Source organism: Boleophthalmus pectinirostris, unplaced genomic scaffold (genome assembly GCF_026225935.1).
Source record: "Boleophthalmus pectinirostris isolate CB_2022bp ecotype Guang Dong unplaced genomic scaffold, ASM2622593v1 HiC_scaffold_15, whole genome shotgun sequence".
Lineage (NCBI taxonomy): Eukaryota > Metazoa > Chordata > Actinopteri > Gobiiformes > Gobiidae > Boleophthalmus > Boleophthalmus pectinirostris.
The window spans coordinates 21,315,731-21,340,115 of record NW_026571070.1 but is presented as its reverse complement, the minus strand read 5'-3'; the positions used below and the strand labels follow the sequence as shown (position 1 = coordinate 21,340,115).

The window sequence follows — 24,385 nt, the reverse complement described above, 5'->3', positions numbered from 1 at the left end:
CTAAGAAATTCATCACAGATCGCACAGTTAATATCAGAAACTGGTTTTCAGTATGTAACTGCACACACATATTTATAATTATCTTCAGAAACTATGTCTATTTATTTCATAGAAATGAATCAGGCATTGGTTAAGCCAGACCTTATGTAGGGTCCTTTGTAATGGACCCCAGGCAGGAAGGGAAAAGATAAATAAACAAAAAGCACTTTATAGTTTATGGTTTTATTTGGTGTGAACACCGTAGCTTACTCTATACAACAACGACTGTACTATGGCAGAGGACAATGATCTTGAAAAGTAAATAACGCTGTGTTTATTTGTATCGGTTTGGTTTATCTTTGCTAGCATAAACCCGCTGTAGCTTTTTGGTTTGGACGTTTTAAAACCTAAACTGTTGATGTAAAATGACTAGTAAAGCAACATTTGGTAAAAAGATAATTAACGTTAACTGCATCGGCGAGCAAGCACTATGTGATTATGTACTTTTAACAAAAGTTCATTACACAGTTAAATTCTTGTGCCATCTCCATAACACGGCTGTCTTTTGTCAATCTAGGCGTGCAATAGAGGAGCTCCTGAGGGAAACGGACCGAGCCAGAGTGAGGGCAGAGACCATGGGACCCGCGGGATGGTAAGCTGCCAGGCATAGGTTATGCCATCTGCATCAGCCTGTATACCACAGACTACACAAACGAGCATCACACGGCACACACGACATCACTGTTGCATTCGGGTTCATTATATAGCCCAGTGGATTATATAATTCTCACACATCTTAATTGTACAGACCATTAGGGGAAAAAAAATATATTTTTTTATCCTGAACTGCAACAAAATATCACAGCCATTTTGTTGTAATTGCTGTAACTGTTAACATGATTAATTTGCGAAAATCTTTCAGATTTTAATAATGTGTATTTTGGTATGTTTTGAAGGTTAAAGTGTCCTCTCAAGAGCACAAACAAGCGGTTTCTTCTGAATACATTGCGCTCCACTGGCCTGGAGCGACGCTCAAACGAATCCCAGTCAGAATCCACCTACAGAGGGCGCCGCAGAAGTGAGTCCCCTGACCGAAGACGTGACCGCAGTAGATCACCACATAGGGACGGTGAGCGACTCAGAAGTCACAGAGATAAATTCAGCCTGGAAGAAAATTCTATGACAAATTTAAGACGCGAGAAAGACGAGGAAAGACGTGATTTAAGTGCCAGAGAGAGAAAACATGCAAGAGAAAATGGCGGTAAAAAAAAACACAGACACAAATGAGCATTGCTGATTCACAGAGTTTTTTCTGTCAGGAAAAGGACTACCTGACAAGTTTTTACCATGGGTTCTTATCTAGTCATGGCCTTCCTCATATATGTTTTTAAAATGTTGTTCCTTGGCACAAATAAAGCTATTGTAAATAGTTTGTTATAAATGATTTTCAAGTATTTATTATTTAAATAATAATTTACATGTTTCTGTTTACGGCAGTCCTATTTGTATTGATTTTGTGCCTACCGGGAGGAAACCTAGTAGGCTATAATAAATCTAATTTGTAACTTCACGAACCATGTTGTTATTTCATCAGCTGTTGTTGGGCCCTAGTTTTTAGGATATAGTACACTTTTACAATCATTTATTTTTATTTTTTCCATTACATTAAGTAAACATATGGCTGGATATGATGCCATTCATTTAAGAGGCATTTTACACGTGTATCATGCTATATAAATCAGGCTTTCGCTGCAAATAGCTTTGGTTAACTGTGATTTTCCTCTTTGCAACACTGATCAAATATAAACACCATTAAGCCATAGTGCAGGAGGTGATTTGTGTAGAATTGGTTTACTTGAACTTTATTGCATTGCTGAGTGCCCCATTAAGATATAGGTCTAGTGGAAAGTGCCATAATTGCTTTTCAAGAACTTTGTGCCAATATAAATTCTGGACCAACCTACCAACATTGTGGTTAGCCCACATATGATTCAAAATAACATATTTGTTCCAACATTTCAGCCTCTCTTTTACGTGAGCATGGCGTTTTGTTTTTCTTTTTTTGCAACTAATTGGTTTACTGCAAGAGCCGTAGTTTAATGGGGCGAGCGCGACCCACCAGACGCTAATGGCCAGCAAACATGCAGAGTGCAGCGCGCGATGCGACCCAGCAACTCCATGTTTGTTATCGTCACTGCCTGTCCTGTAAAGACTTGTGTCCACGCCCGTTAAGTGGTGTTAAATGATGCATTTGCAGAAGTTTAATGGGTACAATTTAGTTACCAGCCTAAGTGAGAGCATCATAGAGAACATTAAAATGAACTGGGGAAAAAGGTCTAGTGCCCATCATGAGTTTCCAAGACGACTGTTTCTCCACGCAGCCAACTCTTATCTCACAGGCCAACAATGCGCCCATTCATATCGATTTATCAGCTCCGGCGCATAAAAGACACATTTAGGAATAGACTGTGGTCGATAGTTAGGCTACGCGCGACCTGCGTTTTTGGTTTTTTTTTTTTGCTCTCTTCCATAAAGACAAATTGGCTGCAGTTCGCAGATTCCGCCATGCTTACTTGTCTGTTGTAGCTAAAGCGGTGTTTACCGAGAGGGATTGATTTTAACGCTCACGGGCGCCCTGAAGCCAATGACCTGCGCTTGGGTAGTCACGTGGTATCTAGGTGACACACCTGTGTGGCACTGCTTGGCCCTCGCAGTTGCTCTAAGAGCCAGGTGTAGTGCAGAAGCTCCAGCTCTGTGACACTGGGTTCAAGTCATGCATCGGGAAGATCATTTTTACCCCTCACATGTTTTTAAAGACTCCTGTGCGTACCAGAGGCCCCAAGGGGCTGAGTACAACAGCAGCCCACCGCCCTGCCTTTACATGAACAGACATGGACACTCAGTGTACACACCTCCGTCTATGGGAGGCTTGGAGCAGGCCAGTATGCCGACGGGATCACCTTCTTTCTCCGCACCGCTCCGAGATGAGGCAGCGCCTCAGCTCCACCACCCACAGGTGCTCCAACAGCAACCTCAGCAGGCTCCCGCCGCCTTCACAGAACCCATGGATCAATGTAGGTACCAGTTCCCCTTTCCCTGGATGAAGACCACCAAGTCTCATGCACATACATGGAGGGGCCAATGGGCAGGCAAGTTTACAACCATTTACAACATGTTTATAATGTATGTTTATAGACGGTAGATCTATTTTTTCGATCTAGATAAAAAATAAAAAAAATAAAAAATAATGGACGTAAGTAGTAATAACGCAAGTTTTAAACTATAGGCTAATTTGAAGTATAAGAAAATGTAGTCCATGCCCAATACCCTCTCTTTTAGGGCCCTATGTAATGGGGGAGACCGAGGAGAATAAGCGCACGCGGACAGCGTACACACGGGCACAGCTGCTGGAGCTCGAGAAAGAATTCCTCTTCAACCGCTACATCTCCAGGCCTCGGCGCGTGGAACTGGCCCTGACTCTGAGCCTCACAGAGCGCCACATCAAGATCTGGTTTCAGAACCGACGTATGAAATGGAAAAAGGAGGAGGATCGTCGTCGGGCTCGGGGTGCAGACCAGGATTCCTCCATCTCATCCGGAGACCAGACTGGAGGAGCCATCTCCTCCAGTGGACCTCAGAGGCCCACATCCCCTGTCTCAACGGAGGGGCTCACTGTTGTTACCACGGCATAGAGAGGGAGGACACAAAGGACACATGCTACTTATTGCATCCCCCTACATAGGCTGTATGCTATTTTAATACACATTATAGGTGACATTAAGCCAAACCAATAGCCACTCAACAGGTTCCTCGTTGCCTAATTTACCCATGGCTCAGGCATTTACACATTTTGCCTCGTGTTGCTCAACATATTAAAACACAATTTCCAATACGTTGATTACAACATGATTACAATTGTCTTTAAAAGGACAGGGAGGGTTGTATAGCTCGAGCTCAAAGCCTACAGCTATGTGTTTTAGAGTTTATGGAGCTTGAGGGCCTGGAGACGCAAGTGGCAGATCTTCTTTACCTCTTCTATCCCGCGCGCACTCTCCTCCGCGCGATCATTGTCAACGCGCTCGAGGAGCTGTCGTAAAATTGTGGCTTTGTCATTCATTTTGGCGCAGATGATAAATGGAAACTCAAAGCGCCTTTTATAGTCCTGGTTGAGTTGAGCAATAAGCGATGCTTCATCAGCGCTCAAAGCATCCAGCCCAGCTCGAGCCTGCTCCTCACGAGACTCGGGAGTCAACGTTCCGCACTGAAGGTCCCTTCCTGCAAGGTCTGGGTGGCAACGTAGGATGCCCTCTTTGCCTGCAATGGCACAGTAAGAACATGTCCGAATTAAATATTTTTGATAAGTGACTTACCCGAGTCTGGAAGCGCATCTATAAACTCGTAAAAAGCGGCTTCTAAAGCAGACACGTTGGCAAACGGGCGTTTTGACCAGACAGCAGCAGCAACTAAAGGACATTTCTCTACAATGTTTCCAAAAATGTTCATAAAATCTTCGTAACCCAGAGCATTTAGGGCGCCGACGTCCATGTTAAGGGATTTAAGCTAATAGCTTATAGTTTGAAACCGCTTTGCAGGGACCACAAACTGATGTGTGCTTACTCTTGTCAAGTTGGCTACTTTGGCACATAACAGGTTAATGACCTGTAGAGTCCAATACCCCCATATTACTAGGCTAAGTAAATATTCATGTTTTCAAATATTCAGTTTTGAGCACGAAGGTCAGAGAAACAGTATGAAGGACAGTATGTAACTTTTTAGCGAAAAGTTTTTTTGTTTTTGTTTTTTTGGTTATGTATATTGCACTAGAGAGACACGCGTATGTATTGTGAGCAAAGCTGCATCTCGACATCTGTCTTCATGGAGAATGTTCTCCAAATGTGGTTTTAACTCTATTAGAAAGACGATTGCATACTATACCTTTAAGCAGTTTGATTTCCAGATCACCAAAATGGCTGCACATATGAGGGTTAAATCACTTTATTGCAAGTTTTACATAAGCTATACAAGCTGCATGACCATTATCGTGTTACACTGTGGTATAGGCCTTGTGCATTGGAGTTCACAAGAGGTTCTTATTAAGAAGTTAGAGGAAAGATACATTCTAAACATATACATAAATTAAGGCCTTACAACAAATAACATTAGCATCACATCTACAGGAGTTTTCCATCTTCTTCGGCTGTGTCTGTACTAAATACTTTGCCCTCACTCTCTTCTGCCTTGTAGGATGGGCAGTAATCATTACCTGTTTTAGCAGTTTTGTTTTCTGTCTGTTTGGTCAATGCGGTGATGTCCATGACAGAGGTTATGTTTTGGTAATCATTCGAGTTTGAGTCAAGCATGTTGTGGTAAAGCTGAAGGGGGAATAACAATCTTTTTTTATTTTGCACATTTCTTAACATAATTATTATTTTTACTGTGGTGCAAACCTTTTCTTCTATCTCTGTCAACTGGGCAGCCATAAAAGATACCAGCTTGGAGAAGGATGGCCGGTTGCATGAATCAAGTTCCCAACATTTGCACATAATGCTGTATCTATACAAGATAAATATAATGTTATTTTTATATTCATGTAATTTGTTAATACGAACACAAATGGACTTACACAGATTCACTGGCATAATACGGACACTCCATTTTAAATCCTCTCTCAATCATGGCATAGAAAGTGTGGTCCACCTTCATTCCGGGATATGGAGTAACGCCTAATCAAATTCAAAAGTTAGTTAACATGATTACTGTTTGCATGTTTCTAAATCTTTTGTGTGAGTGTACCAAGCGAGAAGATTTCCCACAGCAAAATGCCATAAGCCCAAACATCACTCTGCATGGTGTACATTCCTTGGAAAATACTCTCTGGAGCCATCCATTTCACAGGCAAGCGCACCTAAAACCCATGTCCATTCATATTATGTTCTCATATATATATATATATATATATATATATATATATATATATATATATATATATATATATATATATATATATATATATATATATATATATATATGAAAATAGGAAGTAGTTAAGAGTGTACATACGTTTCCTCGTACAACATAGTTTGAATCATTGTCAATGTCTCGTGCCAGTCCAAAGTCCCCAATTTTTGCCATTCGACCCTTTGTGACCAACACATTTCGAGCTGCCAGGTCACGATGGATGCACTGTATTTGAGATAATAATTTAGTTTTGTATTAGTGTAATTTGTCTGAATTTAATTAGTCACCAAAATGTTCCTAATGAAAAAATAAAATACTTGACCTCAACGATTTTTCTTTTGTGTGTTTGTGTGTGTGTGCGTAACGATTTCTATTATTACATTTTTGGAGGAGAGGAATTCCATGCCCTTGGCCACTTGATAGGCAAAGCTGAGCAGGTCACCAAACGTTAGGGCTTGCAGATCCTCATCTGGGCTCTCAAAACTATCTGTGTCTAATGACACATTTCAGACAGTTAGGATAGAAAAACACTTGCTAATATATATATATAGTTTCTGACCTTCAAAGCAGTCCATGTCATCAGCAGAGTTAAGGGTCAGCAGGGCAATATTCTCCTGCCCTCTGGTGGTAGCGCTGTGCATTGGCACATAACTGTCCACTGTTCTTGGCATTTCTCTGTAAAATACGTTAACATGAATTTTTTATTATTTTTAGTGGGAAAACCTTCAATAAACATTACTCACATATTAGGCTATATAAACTACAGAAGCACAGATTTTTCTGTGATGGAATGATTTTTGTACCTGGCTGGTTGGCCTCGCTGCAGGTTGTGGTACAGGATACTGAAGCGGTCCTTCATGAATGCATCAGTCACAGACTTGTGGTAGCGCTGACTGTTGTCCTTTAGGTAATTCAGCAGATCACCGTAACAACAGTACTGGAAAATCAGGTAAATAGGGCCTACAAAAAACAAACAAGCAAATAAAAAAACAAACAAACAAAAAAACAAAACAAAACAAAAAACAGTATGGTATTTAAAGATACACTCTGTTGAAGTGCCATTTCTGCTTGTCTCACGGAGGTGTTATAACTTTTCCTGGAATGTTCCACAATATGACATTATGTTTATTTATCTGGCATTTCTTAGATTACAGGGGGTTTTATTGTTAAAAGATGTCTTGCAAAACATGCATTCTCATACAGAGTGGCGCCACCTTGCCATACACCTGACCTATAACTTGACCTGCATTTCTCCATTGTGACAAGCAGGTGGCAGTCCCTTCACTAAACAGTTACTTAGTGCACCTTTAAGTGAAGAAGATCAATAAATTAAGAGTAGCCTACCTGTCTCTGTGCAAGCCCCCAGTAGATTAACAATGTTCGCATGATGACCGATGTGAGTTAGCATCTTCAGTTCGGACATGAGAGCCTCCTTTTCCACTGCCTGGTGTTTCTCTATAGTAATAACATAATATTTAAGATTTTATTGTATGTAATAATATGTATTTTACTAGAGAAGTTGCTGCTTCGCTTACCTTTGAGCATTTTTACAGCCACCTGTTGTGAAACCCCCGGTTTGTTGATACCATATGCTGTAGCCTGTACAACCATGCCAAAAGCACCAGAACCTAACTCGTTACCTGCAGCCAGTAACGGTGAGTTAAATTCTGAATATATTTACATCATCTATATCACGAGGACCCCCTCGAAAACGAGATGGCGAGACATCTCAAGGGGCTTATCCTCCAAACAAATACATTTAAATTACAATGCTGTTTACCTAATTCTAAATTTTCTCTGGGAAATTCCCATTTTGAATCATATGCAAAATCCTTAAAATTTATGTAGATATAATCATTGTCATTTGGTCCAACCATCTGGATCATTTGAAGTTGAGGCTCATACTTTGGATTCTGTTGGATACCATGTGACAACAATTAACATTTGTTTTTTTAGACAAATGTTTTAAATCTATGAGTATATAAACAGTACTGTACCTTCTTTTTGATAAAATAAACCAGAAGAATGGTAACAACTGTCAGCACAAGTAGTAAAGTAACACTGCCTGTTTTCAAAAGCATACTGTTTTCATCATATGGGCGACCTGATGAACAAACATACAAAAAACATTTTTTTGTTGAAATGTAGGTGACATTTCTGAACAGTGATTGTAAATTCTTACCAGTGAAGGCCATGTTTGCAGGCGGAAAATGCACGGGTCGCACCTTACACCATTGTCCGAGAGAGTTACTGACACAAAACCTCACATAAAGTCCAGACACGAGTTCTCTACTCAAAAAACTCTTAATTGACCTCCTACAGGATACGTTCAAATCTGATTTTATGGTTTGGGCTATCACTTCCCAAGAAGAATCTGCCTCACAGCTAAAATTGGGTGGAAAAATGTCCCAATGAAAAACTAAATAGAAAATTTAAGAATATTGATATATCATCACTGAACATACCTGTCATTAGAGCAGGACATCCAAGAATAATTGGCTGGGGCAACACTCATGGTAGTTGCAATGTATATATCATTAACTATGGTAATCTTTAAATCAGGTGTGTCTGGAAATCAAGATTGTCACACTTAAAGTTATGCACATTACCTATATGTAAGTAAAAATGCAATCTCACCAGCAAGGCACACTGATGAGGACTTAGTTTTTTTTATTCCGCCAGCCTCAACATGTATCCTGTACGTCCCTGTTTTTATAGGCTCACACAGCTTCACATTCCTGTAACAATATACAAACCCATTATTGGGTTTATATTAATATATATATATTAATATATTATAAATATATAATGTACCTATGCTTTGTAACCCATGGATTTGTATCACATTTTTTCATTTTATCTGGTGTCTCCCATGTGCAGTTTTGAAGAAAGGGGTGGTAAAAGAGATTAGCCTGCATGCACGAACTGTTTATATTTTCTGTTTTTATGATCAATTGCTCCTCCAGATCAACCGATAAAAAGCTTTCAGCTGTGGGAATAGGTTTATTGAGAAAATTTAAATTTACATCAGTTCAAAAGTTATTCATTATTTCAACCTACCCTGAACTGAAACATGAACTGATGTGTTTTGGCTTCCACTTCTGCATGTATACGTGCCGCTGTCGCCAGTGTTGAGAGATGGTATAAAGAAGTACAACATGATATCATCATAAAGTTCATCTTTTAACATGCATGTCTAAAACGTAAAATAGAAATGCATAAGTAAACCAAAATTAAAAATGCAAGTTAAATAGTGAGTATTTCAAATATTGCAGTACCTTGTTGCTGTGTTTAAGGTCGCATGATGAACTTGTAACATTTTTGTTATCTTTATGCCATTCTAAAGTTTTGTCATATCTTGCACTGCACCGCATCAGTAAAGATTGTCCAGGGCTCAGGGTTAAATTATAAAGGCTGTTTGTTTTTGTAAAATCTATTAAAAAAACATAAATGTAATGTCTCACAATTTTTATAGAGCACATTTTGTGTTAACACACACACCACATTTATTATTTTGTGAATTACCAAAATCATAGAGTTGGCTGCACTCTCGTCCAGCTATGTTGGAAGCACAACACATTGCAACCTTTTGAAAATAGACAGCGCTAGATAGTTTGCTTTGAACACTTCCATCATTTGTGGGTATATGATTTCCAACATTATTACTATTAAAAAATAAATATTATTAACCATATAAAGATTCATATGTATTGTATGGACCATCTATGCAGAGCAGATCAATAAATTACCTTGACCATTCAAGTGAAGGTTTTGGGAAACCATCAGTGATGCATTTAAACCATGGTGATGAAGTAGGGCTGATATAATTTAGGATCAGCTTTGGTTTTGTGGGACGTTCTGAGGGACAAATGTTAATATTTCAACATGCTAAACTCTAACAGAGCTTTAAATTCAAGCACAAACAAAGGTTTAGCTGTTACTCACTTGTGACCACATGAAGATGCACTGCCACAGAGGCTAAGGTGCTGTTTGTGGTTTGACACAGCAGAGTGTACTCCCCAGAGTCTGCCTCCGACAGTGTCTGGATGTTCAGGATGTGGCTGCCCCTTCTGAGGAAAAGGAAACGTTTCTGCTTAAGTTTTAACATAATGGAAATAATACTGATTTGATATTTGACTGACAATATAGTGATTTCCCTTTGAGTCCATTGGCAGGTATGCCCATTTTCCAGGAAAATGGAGAGCTTTTTACCAGCGTATATGTTGACATGACCAGAAGCGTTTAGAATATCAGCTGGTGTAATACATTCAACCTGGAAATATATATTTAAAAAGCATATTAAACTTTCAATATAAACTCCTGTTTTATCTGTAAAAAATGTAAAAACATCACAAAGAATTCATAACATACGACATAACATAATAATACGAGGTACCTCATGACTGGGTACACATCCGACTTGACTGTCAGAAGAGTACACTCTGGCAGCAAACAGCAGGAGAACACCTTTAAAGAAATACTACTTTTAATTAAGTTTTAAATTTTAAATTATAAAAAGTGCAATGTTTGAGCCTAAATACCAGTCTTTCACTAGACCTTTCACTTAGATTAATTAGATGATTACTTAAATAGTTTGTGTTATTGTGTTCTAAAGTCATACAAGTATGTTTAGGTCTAACCAAAAACAATAAGATGTTATATTATTATATGACTTACCGGCAATCATCTCTCAGTTTCTCTAAATTCACATGACATGTTCACCACCAGCTGTGTCTGAAACTATTTGACTAAGATCTGTGGTTTACCTTTTAAAAAGAGGAACAATATGACGTAGCGCCCGACTGGCTATTTTATTTTACTTGCAATTCATGTTTATATTTTAATCTAATTTTCACATTGTCTTATCAGTAGATTTCATTATTTTTATATTGATTTGGCAAAATACTAGTTTCATAACATAAATTTATTTTATGAGGCTATTAATTATTTTGGGAAATATTCACATAAACAAATATTCATGTTCATAATAACTTTTCCCATAAAAACAGAAACGTTTCTTTTGAAAACAGAAAGGTTTTTTTTATTGAAGTGAATAAAATGCCATACATTTTCACATTGTCTTATCTAGACTATATTATTTGTATATATTTAGCAACATATCAGCATAACATATACACTGAAAATGAATAAATAAATGCTGTATTATTTTGATTAACTAATTATAATTATGAATATAATTATAATCAGTTACATTAACTTGGTTTATACAATATACACATAAACACTTCACTGTCTCTAGTTGCTGAGAGTACAACCAAATTTTAAAGAAATAGGAGTTAACAGAAGTAGCCATTTTTGCTACAAATGTTGTGATGTGCGAGTGACTGTGTCCAAATAACTTCCTCTCTGGATCAATAGGATTTGTATAAGTTTAAGTCTAAAAAGTTAGAATAGGCACAGCCCTGCATTTTATTGTATAGTTGTAGAAGTGCTATCAATAAAAAAAAAAGTAGCCAACTGATTTGGAACAATGGCCGGGCTTTCATAAGCCCCAAAGAAAAACAAAGTTTGAGGTGGCGCTGCTACTGCGTCCTCTTTCACTATTTTTTTTTCGGGATCTTCACTCAAAATTAGATCTCATTGATTTCTAATTTTTGACACAGGTCACTGTGTCCATCCTTGTTTACTGCAAAACCTTATCTAAAAATGCAGAACAGATTCTTACAATAATAACAGAAGTAGATGCATTCTCCAGAGCATTAAGATTACAATTAAACCTTAACAATGTAAAATTATGACCCTTAATGTCCATCCTATAAAGACATAGCCATGCAATAACCATAAACAGAGAAGTAAAATACTACTATACTAACAGTATAGTATTATCTAAAGAATGGAAAAGAACATCACTTTTAAACATAAAACATAACAAAGAAAAATAATCAATCTATGGTACGGTTTTAATGACAAACATTCTGTTTGGCTGCCTGATACTGCCATAAAGGTTACATTCTGCAAACGTGACACTGAAATTTTGAACATTTTGGTCTTTTCTTTTATTGTAGCTACATTAGAACCCTTTTCAAACTTGAATGGTAGAATGTGATGAACTGTATGTCTGATATCAGATGTAAAATGTAAACCCTTATTTTAACACATTATTTTTTCAGTAGAAAATTATGTAAAAGGTCAGTCTTTAAAAGTTTAACTGTTATTAATTGTTGACCAGTGTACTTTGTATTGCCTGTACTGATTGCAAATAAGTGGGGAAAAAGTACCTAAAAGTACCCATAATGCATAGCCATGCTAACATGACCTGAGCAAATCAGACTGCGAGCAAAAACAACAACAGGCTAGCGTTTCCACTTTGCAGGTAGCTGCATGACTCCGAAAATAACGACCAGCACGATCCTAGCGCTGTAATGTAACCATTCCGAAACAAAAATGCACGGTAGCCTTATGATGTGAGCTCTGTTGCGTCCACGCTTTTGTTGGGGGCTGAATTTATACTAACTTGTGTTTTGAGGGGACAGTTTGCATGCTAGCTGTTAGCTCCGTTCGTCTCTATGTTTGAGTGTCTTTCGGCGGCAGTGGCGGCAGCAGCAGTGCCATGAACAGTGGACTCCCAGCCTCCGCTCCGCTCGGAGGTCCCGGGATACCCATAAAGGTTAAGTTTTGCAGATACTATGCAAAGGACAAAACTTGCTTTTATGGAGACGAGTGCCAGTTCCTGCACGAAGATCCGTCCATGGCCAACCTGCCACTTCACGGTGGCGGCAGTCCCGTCCCTCTGTCCATGGCCGGAGGAGGAGCGACGCCTGCGGGATACGCGCTCAGCGGATCAGCGGCATCTGGTCCGAACAGCGGAACTGTGTCGAAAAAGAGTGAGAACCTGGGGCCCACTGGAGCATCTCTGGACGGACAGCTGCTACAGAGTGAGTCCCATACTATCTGTAGCAACCCGGGCCCTTTGCTGGAGTACTGACGGGAACTTTACCGTGGGCCTTGCGTGGCCGTTTTAAAATCTAGCCCGGGGATTCAGAGGCCTAAAACCCAAACAATGTGGGTTAACCCTCCATTTACTCCCATGCGTATTCAAATTACCTACGCACTACCAATGAACACGCCTGTTTACGTAGTCATGTAAAGTTGAACTAAACGTAAAGTCATCCGCGTTGTCTAGTGGCCTAATGTTTAATGACAGCTGCATTTAGGCTACAAGCTGCGACCCTCATCGTTAGCTTCGGTAGCTAGTGCTTCCTAGCATTTGGAGCGTAAACATGATGTTTATATATGCTTACTCCAACAAAAAGTTATTCTTTTGTGCTTTCAGTACATGGACTATATTAATATAATTATCCTCCGTAAATTTCACGTTGCATGCCATATTTACAATAATGTAATTACTACTACTACTACTACTATTTGCCGATATTAATATATTGAGAACGTTATTACCTTTTATTCACGCTTTTGACTGTTCATCCACAACCCTGTAATTTCAGCCTGTCTTGTTTCCATTGTCATCATGCTGTATTTTTATTTGTTACTTTCTGTCATACTTAGTCCCTGGGATGGAGGGAGCAAACCTGAGTGATGCCAATCTCACCAACTCCTATTTCAGCAGCAGCTTTATTGGGGTAAATGGTTTTGGAAGTCCAGCAGAGTCAAAGTATTCTATGATGCAGGTATTCAGTGCTCATCTTTTTTGCAGCAAAATGTGTTTATCTTCTTTCATCAGACTAAAATATCTTGTACTTTTTGAAGCGTATGACTACCAGCAGCAGTTCTCCAAGTCTCCTTAACGATGGTGCCAAGAATTTCAGCCACAGCAGTCATGGTAGGTTATTCACAATAATAGATCATTCAGAATGCATTGAATATTACACTTATTAATTACTCTGATGCTGTAGATCCAGTAAACTCTCCAACATCATCACTCTTTAGTGATTTTGGTGCTCTTAACATTTCCCAAAGGAGGAAGGTAATGTTCATGCCTTACTAAATTGTGCCTGTTGATTAGTACAAACAAAAGTTAAGCTTTTCTTTTATCTTCAGACTCCTAACCCGGCAGCAAGTGAGTTCATCCCTAAAGGAACGCCACGTATGACTACTATGGCTCAGTCTACTGTCCCAGCTTTCCCCTCGACTATATTTCCTCATCCTGCCCTTAGCAGCTCTACAGCAGCTGCTTTGGCACCAGGTCAGAATAGCTACATATTAAAATACTTAATTGCTTATTTATCATAATAATTACTTTGACAGTTTGTACCAAAGAAAATATTGTATTAATAAACATGACTATTGTTGTATTTCAGGAATGTCTTTATCTGCAGGATCATCTCCTCTTCACTCTCCCAAAATTACACCTCACACCTCACCTGCACCTCGTCGGCGCAGTCACACACCAAACCCGGCCAATTACATGGTGCCCAGCACTGCTACTGACCCGGCCTCCCACATCATACAGAAAGAGACTGTGGGAGGAACCACCTACTTTTACACAGACAACACACCAGCTCCAATGGCTGGAATGGTATGTATTGTTTGTTTTTAAATTGAGTATTGGCATTTCAGCCACTTGTTTATGCTTGACATCTTATTTAAATAGATTTGTTCTTAGGGAACAACAACATAAGTTCTGTTATGTGTTATAATGTTGTTTGTAATAGTTTTTTGTGATGAAACTCATTTGGATTACCTAGTAATAAAAAGAAACCCATGTGATTTTGTGTTTTTGCGCCAGGTGTTTCCTTCCTATCATATCTATCCCCCCACTGCACCCCATGTGGCCTACATGCAGCCTAAAGCCAATGCTCCATCCTTCTTCATGGCTGATGAACTCAGACAGGTATTTCCACTATCTTCAGTTTTCACTTTCCTTAGCATAGAATCCTTTTTGTAGTGCATTGTAATGTAAACTGATGCTGTGCTTTCTTCTTTAGGAGTTGATAAATAGACATTTGATAACAATGGCACAGATTGACCACTCAGAGAATCCAGGTAAATCCATCATTAAAGCAAATGCAGAGAAAAATCTGTACATCTTGTTTTCTCTCACTAGTGCTGGAGGGTAAATAAACTGCTTCATTTGATTTTCCGACCATTGTCTTTTGTAGATGTCCCTTCTGAGGTGGACAGCTACCATAGCCTTTTTCCACTAGAGCCTCTCCCACCTCCAAACCGCATGCAGAAGACCAGCAACTTTAGCTATATCACCTCCTGCTACAAAGCAGTCAACAGCAAGGATGATCTTCCTTACTGTTTGAGGAGAATACATGGTAAAAAGCACTGTTAAACAGAAAGACATTTACAACAACAGAAATGTAATGGCATTGTCATAAAATGTTTTAGGGTTCCGCCTTGTTAACACAAAGTGCATGATGCTTGTGGACATGTGGAAGAAAATTCAACATTCGAACTCTGTGACACTGAGGGAGGTCTTCACCACCAAAGCTTTTGGGGACCACTGTAAGATTTAAGATCTCTTAACATGTAATTAATAGTAAATAAAGGTGTTTCTAACAACCAAACCAATGACTTGTAAGTTTTGAGAGGAGCAGTTTGTGCTATGTAATTAATGTTGACTCATAGACCACATTTCACATTGTTTTCTTCCAGCGTTGGTGTTCTCTTATGATTTCCATGCGGGTGCAGAGACCATGTACAGCAGGCACTTCAATGACCCAACTGCAGACTCTTTCTTCACAAAGAGAAAGTGGGGTGAGTAGGACCTCATCCAAAGTGCTTTATTAATTTCCCCTTTGACCCTTTGGTCCTTTTACACAAAGGAAAATTCAACCAAACTATTATTTTTTGGATCATTATATTGTATTAATTCATATTGCCTTAAGTCTTTGTTAAACTGAAATCTCCAAGGTCATCAAGTATCAGAAGAGATTAACTCTGATGGCATTTGTATCGAGTTACCGTATATAGAATATTTAACACTAAATATTTGTTAGTAATGTTGTAAACAAATAGTGTGTTTGGGTTTTGGAATGCCCTGACAGTTGGATTGCAGAAAACGTATATAAAGGCCTAAAGGAAACTGTGGCTGAAACTGATCCTTGGCCAGGTGCCAGGTGCTGTGCTTGTGCTGGCTAACATGCAAGAATCTAGATAAAGATGCAGTGCTGTATGTCCTGCAGTGGCTCATCAAATTCATAGTGTGGCAATGTGGCATTTCTGCAATTCTGTGCCATATCGTTGTGGTAACTTTCATCTTATCTTCAGTTATAAAAATAGATTTTATGTGGGCAGACAGTTGTGCTAAGGTTGGTTTTAGTTTTGTTTGCTGGCTGATATGTCATCAAAACCCATGACACTTCTGAGACAAGTTATAGTTTTTCACCATCGTGTCTCATGTATAGTGTTATACAATAGATATTGAAATTACTTTCTTAAAAATTGTAAAATGTTTGTTTGTACAGGGCAACATGAACCTCCCCCTCCACGTCAACATGCAGGTCTACTGCCTGAGTCTCTAATATGGGCATACATTGTCCAGCTCAGCTCTGCCCTGCGAACAATCCACACTGCAGGGTTGGCTTGTCGAGTTATGGATCCCAGCAAGATTCTAATTACTGGCAAGACCAGGTATTCAGAGTTCCCCCTTTTTAAGTAAAGTGTACTGTAGGACTGTTAATTGAGAGGGGAAGTGAACTTTGAGAAGAGTCCTCGCAACTCACCCACAGAACAAACTTGTTTGTGGTCTCTTATGGTGCAGGTTACGGGTGAACTGTGTAGGAGTGTTTGATGTCTTAACATTTGACAACAGTCAGACCAATCATCTGGCCCTAATGCCCCAGTATCAGGTACAGTAGTTCACCTAAACATGTTAAAACTCTGATCTACTCTCCACACTCAGTGGTAATAATAAAATTTTCTGCCTGTTTTTAGCAAGCAGACCTTGTCTCTCTGGGGAAAGTGGTGCTGGCATTAGCTTGTAACTCTCTGGCTGGAATTCAAAGAGAGAACCTGCAGAAAGCAATGGAGCTGGTGTCCATCAACTACTCCTCAGATCTCAAGAATCTTATTCTGTAAGATCCAAAAGTTTCAAATGTTACAACAATCAATTCAACTTTTCTGCAAGATAAAATAGTTTATTAAAAACAAGGTGCACCTGAAAGTAAAGAATGGCCCATTTTTCTGTGCATGGGCAGGTACCTGTTGACTGAACAGTCACGTATGCGCAGTGTCAACGACATCATGCCAATGATTGGAGCTCGCTTTTACACACAGCTGGATGCATCCCAGATGAGAAATGATGTAATCGAGGAAGACCTTGCAAAGGTACACACAATAAGCGCTATAGAGGGTTGCAAACTCAACCTTTTCTCTAACCTGTCTTGGTGCAGTGTTTTTCAAATGTATTTATTTAGTCACTGACTGACACACATTTAATTTTCGTTTCACAGAGCATTTTGAGTGCACCTTGGCTTATTTATTAAATTAATTTATTTATGTGATTGGGACAGTGCATGTTAATAGACAAACATGATGCAAAAACATGACGTCCCAAAGGGCTGGTGTCACAAGGGGCCAAACAATAAAATATTACACACTCCATTCATTTCATAGCTCCCATTACTGCACACTCCATTCATTGCACAGTCCAGTCATTGCACAATTCCCATTATTTTGCAGTCAATTTGGCCAGGCATTCAATATATATTTTCCCCGTACATGCAAATGTGTGTCCATAGAAAATCAATTAAAATCACAATACAGCTATGCATAAGAACATGTTTGGTTTCACCATAACAAATCTTTCATTTGAGCTTTAATAGAGCTGTGCAAAGGGCATTCTCACAGTGTTAGTGAAAGACTAATCACCAGATTCCCATCTTGGACAGGTGATATATTTTGACCAAAGGTGGTCCATCTATGGTTATGGTGGTGGCTCGTGTGGTCCTCTTTGAATTGTCTTTGCATTTGATGTACTCCCTTTAACAGCGGTGGTGTAGCGGAGTCTAGGACCTTATAAATTAGACTAGCCCTTTTAAAGATTGCCATGTTACTACTGTCCAGTAGCATATCCTTTTTCAGAATGTTACAGTGGTGGTGGCTGCTGTTTCCCCTGATCCCCACGTCTGATAGCAGTGCTACTGTCAAAGGTTCTATTGCAAGAGTGAAAAGCAAAGGACTCAAGGGACAACCCTGACGAGTGCCTCTATGTAAAGGAAAGTAGTCTGAAATTATGCCATTAGTGTGAACAGAGGTGAGTGGCTTAGAATATAAAATCAGAGTACAAAACATTGAATAAGCCCTGTGTATTAAAGTAAGATTGGTGAAGGGCAATAAAACCTGTCTGATCTTCATGAATAATGCAAGTGCAAGAATTTATGTCAGAATTTTGTAATCTACATTAAATAGAGGTCGATAAGATTCACATTTTGTAGGGATCTTTATCCTTTTTTACGATAACAGATCTTGGGATAGCGTTGGTGGTAAATTATTATTAGTGTGGATTTCTAAAAACACCTCACATAGTAAAGCACTCAGCTTATTTGCAAATGCTTTGTAAAAATCACATGAGAATCCATCTGGACCTGGAGCTTTGCTGTTGCGTGATTGCCTGTGATATTTCAGCAGTAGATATGGGTCTATCAAATGACTACTGCTGATCTACATTAAGTGCAGAGATTCCATGCTGGCGAAAGTGAAGATCGGGGCACGATGACCGTAGTTTTGAGAGGATTCACATGGTTTGGAGGGACGTAGTCAAGGTGGGAGGCAATTATTGTCAAGGTGACAGCCTTAACTATAAATTGCTGCGGGAAACACTGCCTCTAGCTTTCGAATCAAAGCAAAAACCAACTATGTAATAACTTGTTTGAGTAGAGCACAGATTTGTCTCTTGTAAAAAGAAAACATCCGGGTTAAAGGCCCATAGATGTGCATTTGCATATCTTTTAGGCTTAACCAGGTTATTAAGCCCCTTCACATTCCATGTTAAAATTGTAGAGTGGGGCCCAGGAGTGTGCATTAAACTAGGGGAGGCAAACATCTACATTGGTTAAAAGCAAGCATGGTGGGTGCACAACAATATAAAAGTACAAAAAGATAGAAATATAAGTGAAAAACTGCAGCCATAAATAAATAAATAAATAAAATAGAATAAAAAATAAAAAGGACAAAAAAACTCAAAAAACAAAAAACTCTAAAGTTGCCCGTTGACTCTTCTCCCCCCAAACAAGGTGAGACTCCAAAATAGCTTGGATAGAGCTTCAATCCCTACTCTTCTGCTGTTAAACACAAGTTGCCCATAACGGAAAAACTAGAATTAGAAAAATATTTCTGACAAAATATAGTATCAAAGTACAAAATTTTTTCTTCAGAGAAACAACCCTCACCTTGCAGTATACAAAATATACCAATTCAGATTATAAACCAATGCTCAGTGAGAGTATATTCAAAGTCACGACTGAGCCATAACCATTAATTTAGTACCTCCTTACACTCTACACTAGATGCTTCATGACGTAGTCTTTAGCAGCTCTGGGATCGGTAAAGACCTTTTTCCCTAAAGGCGATGAAATCCTCAGCCTGGCTTGGTAGAGCATCCCATATCTCATGCCCTGGCAATCATGGAGCAGTTCCTTCCCATCTTGGAAAGTTCCCCTCCTCTTTGCTACAGCAGATCCAGAAAGAAAACTTTGTCTCTGTTGTAGAACAGAGGGATGGCCCTCGCCGCTTTGCAGAGCACCTCCAGCATTTCTTGAACATAGTGAAACTTGACAATAAACAGTCTGGGCCTCTGTCCTCCCCCAGTGCCAGACTGCAGACCGGGGTTTGCCCGTGCGAGTGTAGGAGCTGTATCCAGTCTCAAAACCTCCTGCAGTAGTTTAGCCACAGAAGCAACAGGTCGCATTCTGACCTCAAACTGCTCCCTTACCCCGAATACGCATGTTACAGTGGCGCAGCCCTCCTTTCAGGTCACTTTATTCAAAAACAAAGACTGGCCTAAAGTCCATATTCACACTGAACATCCACTTTGATAAGCCATTCACACTGGTCATAGTCAGAGTAAAAAAAAAATACTATAATGAAATTATAAATTTTTTTTCAAATTGGCAGTAGGTGGTATGTTGCAAAAACTGGCACCTGAAGGGATAATAAATTATGGTAATTTATAATCCCAATATGCCATTTTGAAGAGAACCCTTTCATGGAATTTTTTTAAAAAATTATTATTAATGTTTGACAATTTTATGGCAGTTAAAAAATTAAATACACAGTTTCTATGAAACACCCCCAGTGTACACATATTTTCAGTCAGTTTTTTGGGACGGCGCAGGCACTGGTGGATGTCTCCCGATAAAAGTAAGCAGATGGCAATTAGAAGCATGCAGCTTTGTGGTATTTCCAGTGTGCTTGTGCTGCTTTTACTGCTTTTAGTTGAGCAGTGAAAGGGAGTTGGAAAAACAAAAGTAGCAGCGACAGTATGTCTTCTAAATCTGAAATATTTGTCAGCATTGATTGTGGTTGGAGCTTTTTTGTCAAACGCTCCATTGTAGTTGTAGTAGTGTGATAACAGAAAACCATTGTCAATTAGTCTGTATTATAAAGTGCTAGAAGTACAAAAACATAGACAAGGAGCGCAGCAACAAATCCCATCTTACTTACTGCCTTTCTTTTTTCGTTTCAATGTTCTTGGCTTTGCCAAGTATCTCTTTTGGCACCAATTATCAATATAGTTTTTGGTACCTTAACTTTTTCCTTTTAAAAATGAACATTACCCACCTATAAACATTAAACCCATTCCTCTCCTGCCTGCCCATTCACATACATGCTGCAGTGTCAAACTTCAAACCTCACATCCTCTGCAGTCTTTTATGATGCCAACTTCGTCTTTTTATCTTGGCACTCAAATAAATCATCATATTGCATAGTTAAAGTGCATATAAGATTTTTGTATTTTTGAATATAAATCAAAATATTGAACTTTTTCATGACATTCTTTTTTTTTTTTTTAGATGGTCTGTACATCATTTAATCCAGGTAGTAAATATTTAACATATGTCAGCAGTTTTTTCACTTTTGTGATATAAGTAGCTTTTAGTTCTAAAAAGAAATCCATCAACATACACATTTCCATCCAGAAATGGACAATTTACGCACACTGAACCATTCTTCGGCTGACATCTTTGGGCTGCATTGTGAGAGTGCAGGAGATGCTCAGAGCCATGCAGGTCAATGGCTGCAGCAAGATTTGGGTCCGAGGGAGGAGTGACTAAAAAAAACTTGACTAGACAGCACAAAATCATAAGTCTCCCTCTGCTATGGCCTTTGAGAGCCTACAAGACAGTACCATTGTTCTGCAACAACTCAGATGAAGAAAACACATGTCTAAAGTACTTCTTTGTTTTGTTTTTATACGTGACCAACTGAAAATTCACACTCTGTTTAATTCTTTGCAGTTAGGGACTAAAATGAGAGTAGGATGTGGGCTCAGTGAGCAAATTATTGATCATGACTTCATGTTGCCACCTCAACTTCCTTTTTGCGCCAGTGCAGCTGCTGTTGTTCATCTTTGCCCTAGTTAGGTTCACAAAATGCTCATAGAGACATGCAGTAATGATGGTTTGGAGTTTTAATAGACTCTTACATGCTTTGCCCTTAGCTTTAAAGTTACACTCACAAAGTTACATCTGATAAAAGTTAAAAAGTGTACTTCTGTAATTAAGTATCGATCATCAAAAGGTGTAAGACATAGCTTTGGTGCCTTCAAAACTTTTTAATTTTAACAACTTCTCCAGAACACACAGGGATAGAAACACAAATTTTATTAATAATGAAGTTATGGACTTTAGCAGCTGAGTAATTAAAATTTTGTCCAATGCAGAAGACATAGTGAGACAGACAAAAAAGAAGAAGAGAAGGGAGGGACAGGAATAAGTTATGCATCTGAAGGCTAAAGGTGAGATTTGAATGTTAAAAATATTTATCCTCACCTGTTGGCGACAATGTGAATGCGCTATAAGGAAGTGTTTGCTTTTCATGTCAATTGAAACACAAAGCACCTATTACTACTTCTGTTTCTAGGAAGTTCAAAATGGCCGCCTCTTCCGCCTGCTTGCTAAACTGGGCACCATCAATGAAAGACCAGAGTAAGTGATTGATTCCAGCCTACACAGATGTTTTTGCTCATGATCTGACAAAAGGGTTTACTTTTAGGTTTCAGAAAGATCCCACTTGGTCAGAGACAGGGGACCGTTACCTGTTGAAACTTTTCCGAGATCACCTCTTTCACCAAGTCACAGAAGCTGGAACGCCCTGGATAGACCTCAGCCACATTGTTTCCTGCCTCAACAAAGTCAGTGCACTTTAGAGGTTTAAACACGTTTCCTTTCTTTTTACTAAATGTTTTTGTTCCTACCATACACAGCTGGACGCTGGTGTTCCTGAGAAAATCAGCCTGGTATCTCGGGATGAAAAGAGTGTTCTGGTGGTGACCTACTCGGATCTGAAGCGTTGCTTTGAGAGTACCTTCCAGGAGCTGCAGGTTGCTGCCTCTGGTTCTCTGTAGCCCCCTTGTTCCTGGGACAGGGTGTTCCAGTTCTAGAGCACACTATTGCACTACAGTGGAGGAGCAGGAGGCGCGGTGCGAGTGGAGTGACATCAGCATGGCAAAGGCAGCAGGGCAGGGCTTCATGAACCTCAGTCTTATACACTGACCCTGTCCATCAGGAAGGCTTTTTCTAAAGTGTATCTTTTTTATTTTTTCATGAACCCCACAGCTTAAACTGGTGAAAGAAAAGGACATGCAGAAGCTGTGACATTTTTTTAGATTTGGGGAACAAACAAAAAAACTTTTCCTGCTTTTATTGTTTAATTCTACTGTTGGGGTTATTTTTCTGCAGCGGATGCACTAAGATTTTAATTTTTTGTTAATTTTGTTTATTTTTATGAATGTGTGGCTTACAGGATGTACAGAAAGGGGACAAAAGTCACATGGGACTATTACCAGAAGAGACGGATTTAACAAAGCATTGACCTCTTCCAAGTGGAGACACCCCTTCATTCTGACGCACTAGGAACCGGAACACATCATTCGAGGCATTTGTGGGAGGTTGGTGCTTTTACAGACCAAGCCCATCTTTGCCCTGGCTGATGGTTCCTCTTCAAAAGGACAAACCACTTGGGTGGAATGCGAGTCTGAAAACAAACGATTCAGGAAATGATTCAAGGATAGACATTGACTCAGAATGGTAAGGCATCATTTGTGAGTAGTTTTTTGGGCGTGTTTATGTGATCCAGCACTGAAGAAGGGGTGTCTTCTCTTAATACGTAATTTTAGGTGTTTGTTACACATGTAGCGACCACCATGAATAATGGGACACTTTAGTGACCAGAACTGCATTGGGGGGAGATAATGCGCAGCACTTGGTATGGTTTATGGGCAGGGCTTCTGTGGAGGTGGACCCAGAGCTGCCTCTTTGTGGAATGTCCTTATTTTGTCCTCCCCATCCGCCTCTCTCAGCCTTTACCCAAACCTCACGTTCCATCACTGCCCCCCCTTTCTGTTTAAGAGAAATGATGGTTTATGAATTATTTTTCTATCTGGAATTTCACTTTGCTCAGTTGTGCAGAAACATAAGATTGGTTACAGGAGTGCAGTTTTGTTTTCCCACATTCGAACTGTATTTTCTTTGTGGACCAATTCCATGTGGGTTAGTTTAGGGGGTTTTGCTTGAGAGTCAATGAAATGAGGGCAGAGGACACCAACAGATCTTTGTTTTATTTGAATTTTTTATGATCATGAAATGCAGACCATGCTGGAGACAAATTGGCTTGTAATGGTTTGGGTTTCTCTCAGGATGACACACAGCTGGAGGGCCCCAATGATTGAATGTGTTTAGCTGTCATTGGGTTGTCCTTTGCCCAGTCTGATTGGCCTGCTACAGTGGTGTGGGTGGGACTTCATCTGCTGTTGCGAATGACTTTGTGACGATCATGCTGGAAAGATTTTATGTTGCCCTTAAGTACATTGCATATTCTGCAGAATCAAGTGTAACATTTTATTTATTACTTGTATCAAATGGCATTTTCAGGCAGACTTGAGTTGTTTATATCAACCACTTTGTCCACATAAGGATAATGTTTATAAGTTTATGATAATAATGAAATCTGTGTCCACATTGTTGGGTATTCACTGTTCTTAGGGGCAACATTTCCTATATTAGATCATGTACTACTTCTACCTTTTTAGCAAAATTAATGAAAAGATAAGTATCTTTGGTGAATGTGGTGCTTTAGAAACCCTCAAAGACACAAACTCCTGTCGGACACAAAGTTCATTTCATTAACAATGCACTCCAATAATGTTAGCGATGACCTTCTCCCCACATCACACTACTACAATCATCATCTTAGTACGTTTTAAGACCCTCTTGTGTTCATTGTCTCAGATTTTGCAATATTTGTGTGTACAGCAGTATTTTAATAAAGAATACCAAAATTACTACATTACTTTTTCTTG

The 24,385-nt window shown here is 39.2% G+C and overlaps 5 protein-coding genes across 7 annotated transcripts; 3 read left to right on the top strand and 2 right to left on the bottom strand.

Moving 5' to 3' along the window:
• Positions 1-137: 137 nt before the first annotated feature.
• Positions 138-1,549, top strand: si:ch211-140b10.6 (uncharacterized LOC110161040). Its single transcript, XM_020925752.2, has 3 exons — positions 138-297; positions 557-631; positions 936-1,549. Exons 1-3 carry the CDS (start codon positions 272-274, stop codon positions 1,264-1,266), a joined length of 432 nt encoding a protein of 143 aa, XP_020781411.2. The 5' UTR covers positions 138-271; the 3' UTR covers positions 1,267-1,549.
• Positions 1,550-2,752: 1,203 nt separating this feature from the next.
• On the top strand, positions 2,753-3,671 carry pdx1 (pancreatic and duodenal homeobox 1). The gene is made up of 2 exons (XM_020925552.1): positions 2,753-3,128; positions 3,319-3,671. Exons 1-2 carry the CDS (start codon positions 2,753-2,755, stop codon positions 3,669-3,671), a joined length of 729 nt encoding a protein of 242 aa, XP_020781211.1.
• Positions 3,672-3,718: 47 nt separating this feature from the next.
• urad (ureidoimidazoline (2-oxo-4-hydroxy-4-carboxy-5-) decarboxylase) lies at positions 3,719-4,829 on the bottom strand. Its single transcript, XM_020925751.2, has 2 exons — positions 4,350-4,829; positions 3,719-4,293 (listed from the first exon to the last, which is right to left on the bottom strand). Exons 1-2 carry the CDS (start codon positions 4,522-4,524, stop codon positions 3,956-3,958), a joined length of 513 nt encoding a protein of 170 aa, XP_020781410.1. The 5' UTR covers positions 4,525-4,829; the 3' UTR covers positions 3,719-3,955.
• Positions 4,830-4,958: 129 nt separating this feature from the next.
• On the bottom strand, positions 4,959-10,701 carry flt3 (fms related receptor tyrosine kinase 3). The gene is made up of 24 exons (XM_020925626.2): positions 10,615-10,701; positions 10,334-10,404; positions 10,080-10,210; positions 9,883-10,007; positions 9,687-9,795; positions 9,463-9,602; positions 9,216-9,370; positions 8,998-9,133; positions 8,752-8,926; positions 8,575-8,675; positions 8,403-8,505; positions 8,120-8,322; positions 7,935-8,041; positions 7,718-7,850; positions 7,473-7,577; positions 7,282-7,392; positions 6,741-6,897; positions 6,497-6,612; positions 6,318-6,430; positions 6,040-6,162; positions 5,773-5,884; positions 5,603-5,702; positions 5,427-5,532; positions 4,959-5,351 (listed from the first exon to the last, which is right to left on the bottom strand). The coding sequence occupies exons 1-24, from the start codon at positions 10,622-10,624 to the stop codon at positions 5,151-5,153; spliced, it is 2,943 nt and encodes a 980-aa protein (XP_020781285.2). The 5' UTR covers positions 10,625-10,701; the 3' UTR covers positions 4,959-5,150.
• A 1,483-nt stretch (positions 10,702-12,184) lies between these two features.
• On the top strand, positions 12,185-24,367 carry pan3 (poly(A) specific ribonuclease subunit PAN3). Of its 3 annotated transcripts, XR_008631855.1 has the most exons (19): positions 12,185-12,833; positions 13,465-13,586; positions 13,666-13,738; positions 13,812-13,882; positions 13,957-14,101; positions 14,217-14,434; positions 14,645-14,749; positions 14,844-14,901; positions 15,018-15,179; positions 15,253-15,369; positions 15,520-15,621; positions 16,332-16,497; positions 16,628-16,715; positions 16,801-16,940; positions 17,064-17,193; positions 20,880-20,904; positions 21,749-21,823; positions 21,949-22,013; positions 22,081-22,146. XR_008631855.1 is itself a non-coding variant. In XM_020925635.2 (18 exons), the coding sequence occupies exons 1-18, from the start codon at positions 12,509-12,511 to the stop codon at positions 22,430-22,432; spliced, it is 2,367 nt and encodes a 788-aa protein (XP_020781294.1). In that variant the 5' UTR covers positions 12,187-12,508; the 3' UTR covers positions 22,433-24,367. The 3 variants fall into 3 exon arrangements, 1 of the variants encoding a protein (XP_020781294.1); XM_020925635.2 differs by lacking the exons at positions 20,880-20,904; positions 21,749-21,823 and adding an exon at positions 22,292-24,367 and having other exon boundaries at positions 12,187-12,833; positions 22,081-22,219; XR_008631856.1 differs by lacking the exons at positions 20,880-20,904; positions 22,081-22,146 and having other exon boundaries at positions 12,186-12,833; positions 21,949-22,002.
• Positions 24,368-24,385: the final 18 nt, after the last annotated feature.

What these genes read in the sequence shown, in the direction of transcription:
- flt3 (XM_020925626.2), bottom strand. An exon ending in ACCTTAAACACAGCAACAAG is followed by an intron (nt 9,134 to 9,215) that starts GTACTGCAATAT and finishes TTTACGTTTTAG; the next exon opens with ACATGCATGTTAAAAGATGA. An exon ending in TGACATGGACTGCTTTGAAG is followed by an intron (nt 6,431 to 6,496) that starts GTCAGAAACTAT and finishes ATGTGTCATTAG; the next exon opens with ACACAGATAGTTTTGAGAGC.
- pdx1 (XM_020925552.1), top strand. Translation starts at nt 2,753, where the DNA reads ATGCATCGGGAAGATCATTTTTACCCCTCACATGTTTTTAAAGACTCC. An exon ending in ATGGAGGGGCCAATGGGCAG is followed by an intron (nt 3,129 to 3,318) that starts GCAAGTTTACAA and finishes CCTCTCTTTTAG; the next exon opens with GGCCCTATGTAATGGGGGAG.
- si:ch211-140b10.6 (XM_020925752.2), top strand. Translation starts at nt 272, where the DNA reads ATGGCAGAGGACAATGATCTTGAAAA. An exon ending in GAGGACAATGATCTTGAAAA is followed by an intron (nt 298 to 556) that starts GTAAATAACGCT and finishes TTGTCAATCTAG; the next exon opens with GCGTGCAATAGAGGAGCTCC. An exon ending in ACCATGGGACCCGCGGGATG is followed by an intron (nt 632 to 935) that starts GTAAGCTGCCAG and finishes TATGTTTTGAAG; the next exon opens with GTTAAAGTGTCCTCTCAAGA.
- urad (XM_020925751.2), bottom strand. Translation starts at nt 4,524, where the DNA reads ATGGACGTCGGCGCCCTAAATGCTCTGGGTTACGAAGATTTTATGAAC. An exon ending in AGATGCGCTTCCAGACTCGG is followed by an intron (nt 4,294 to 4,349) that starts GTAAGTCACTTA and finishes GTGCCATTGCAG; the next exon opens with GCAAAGAGGGCATCCTACGT.
- pan3 (XM_020925635.2), top strand. Translation starts at nt 12,509, where the DNA reads ATGAACAGTGGACTCCCAGCCTCCGCTCCGCTCGGAGGTCCCGGGATA. An exon ending in CTGTTTGAGGAGAATACATG is followed by an intron (nt 15,180 to 15,252) that starts GTAAAAAGCACT and finishes AAAATGTTTTAG; the next exon opens with GGTTCCGCCTTGTTAACACA. An exon ending in CAAAGCTTTTGGGGACCACT is followed by an intron (nt 15,370 to 15,519) that starts GTAAGATTTAAG and finishes GTTTTCTTCCAG; the next exon opens with CGTTGGTGTTCTCTTATGAT.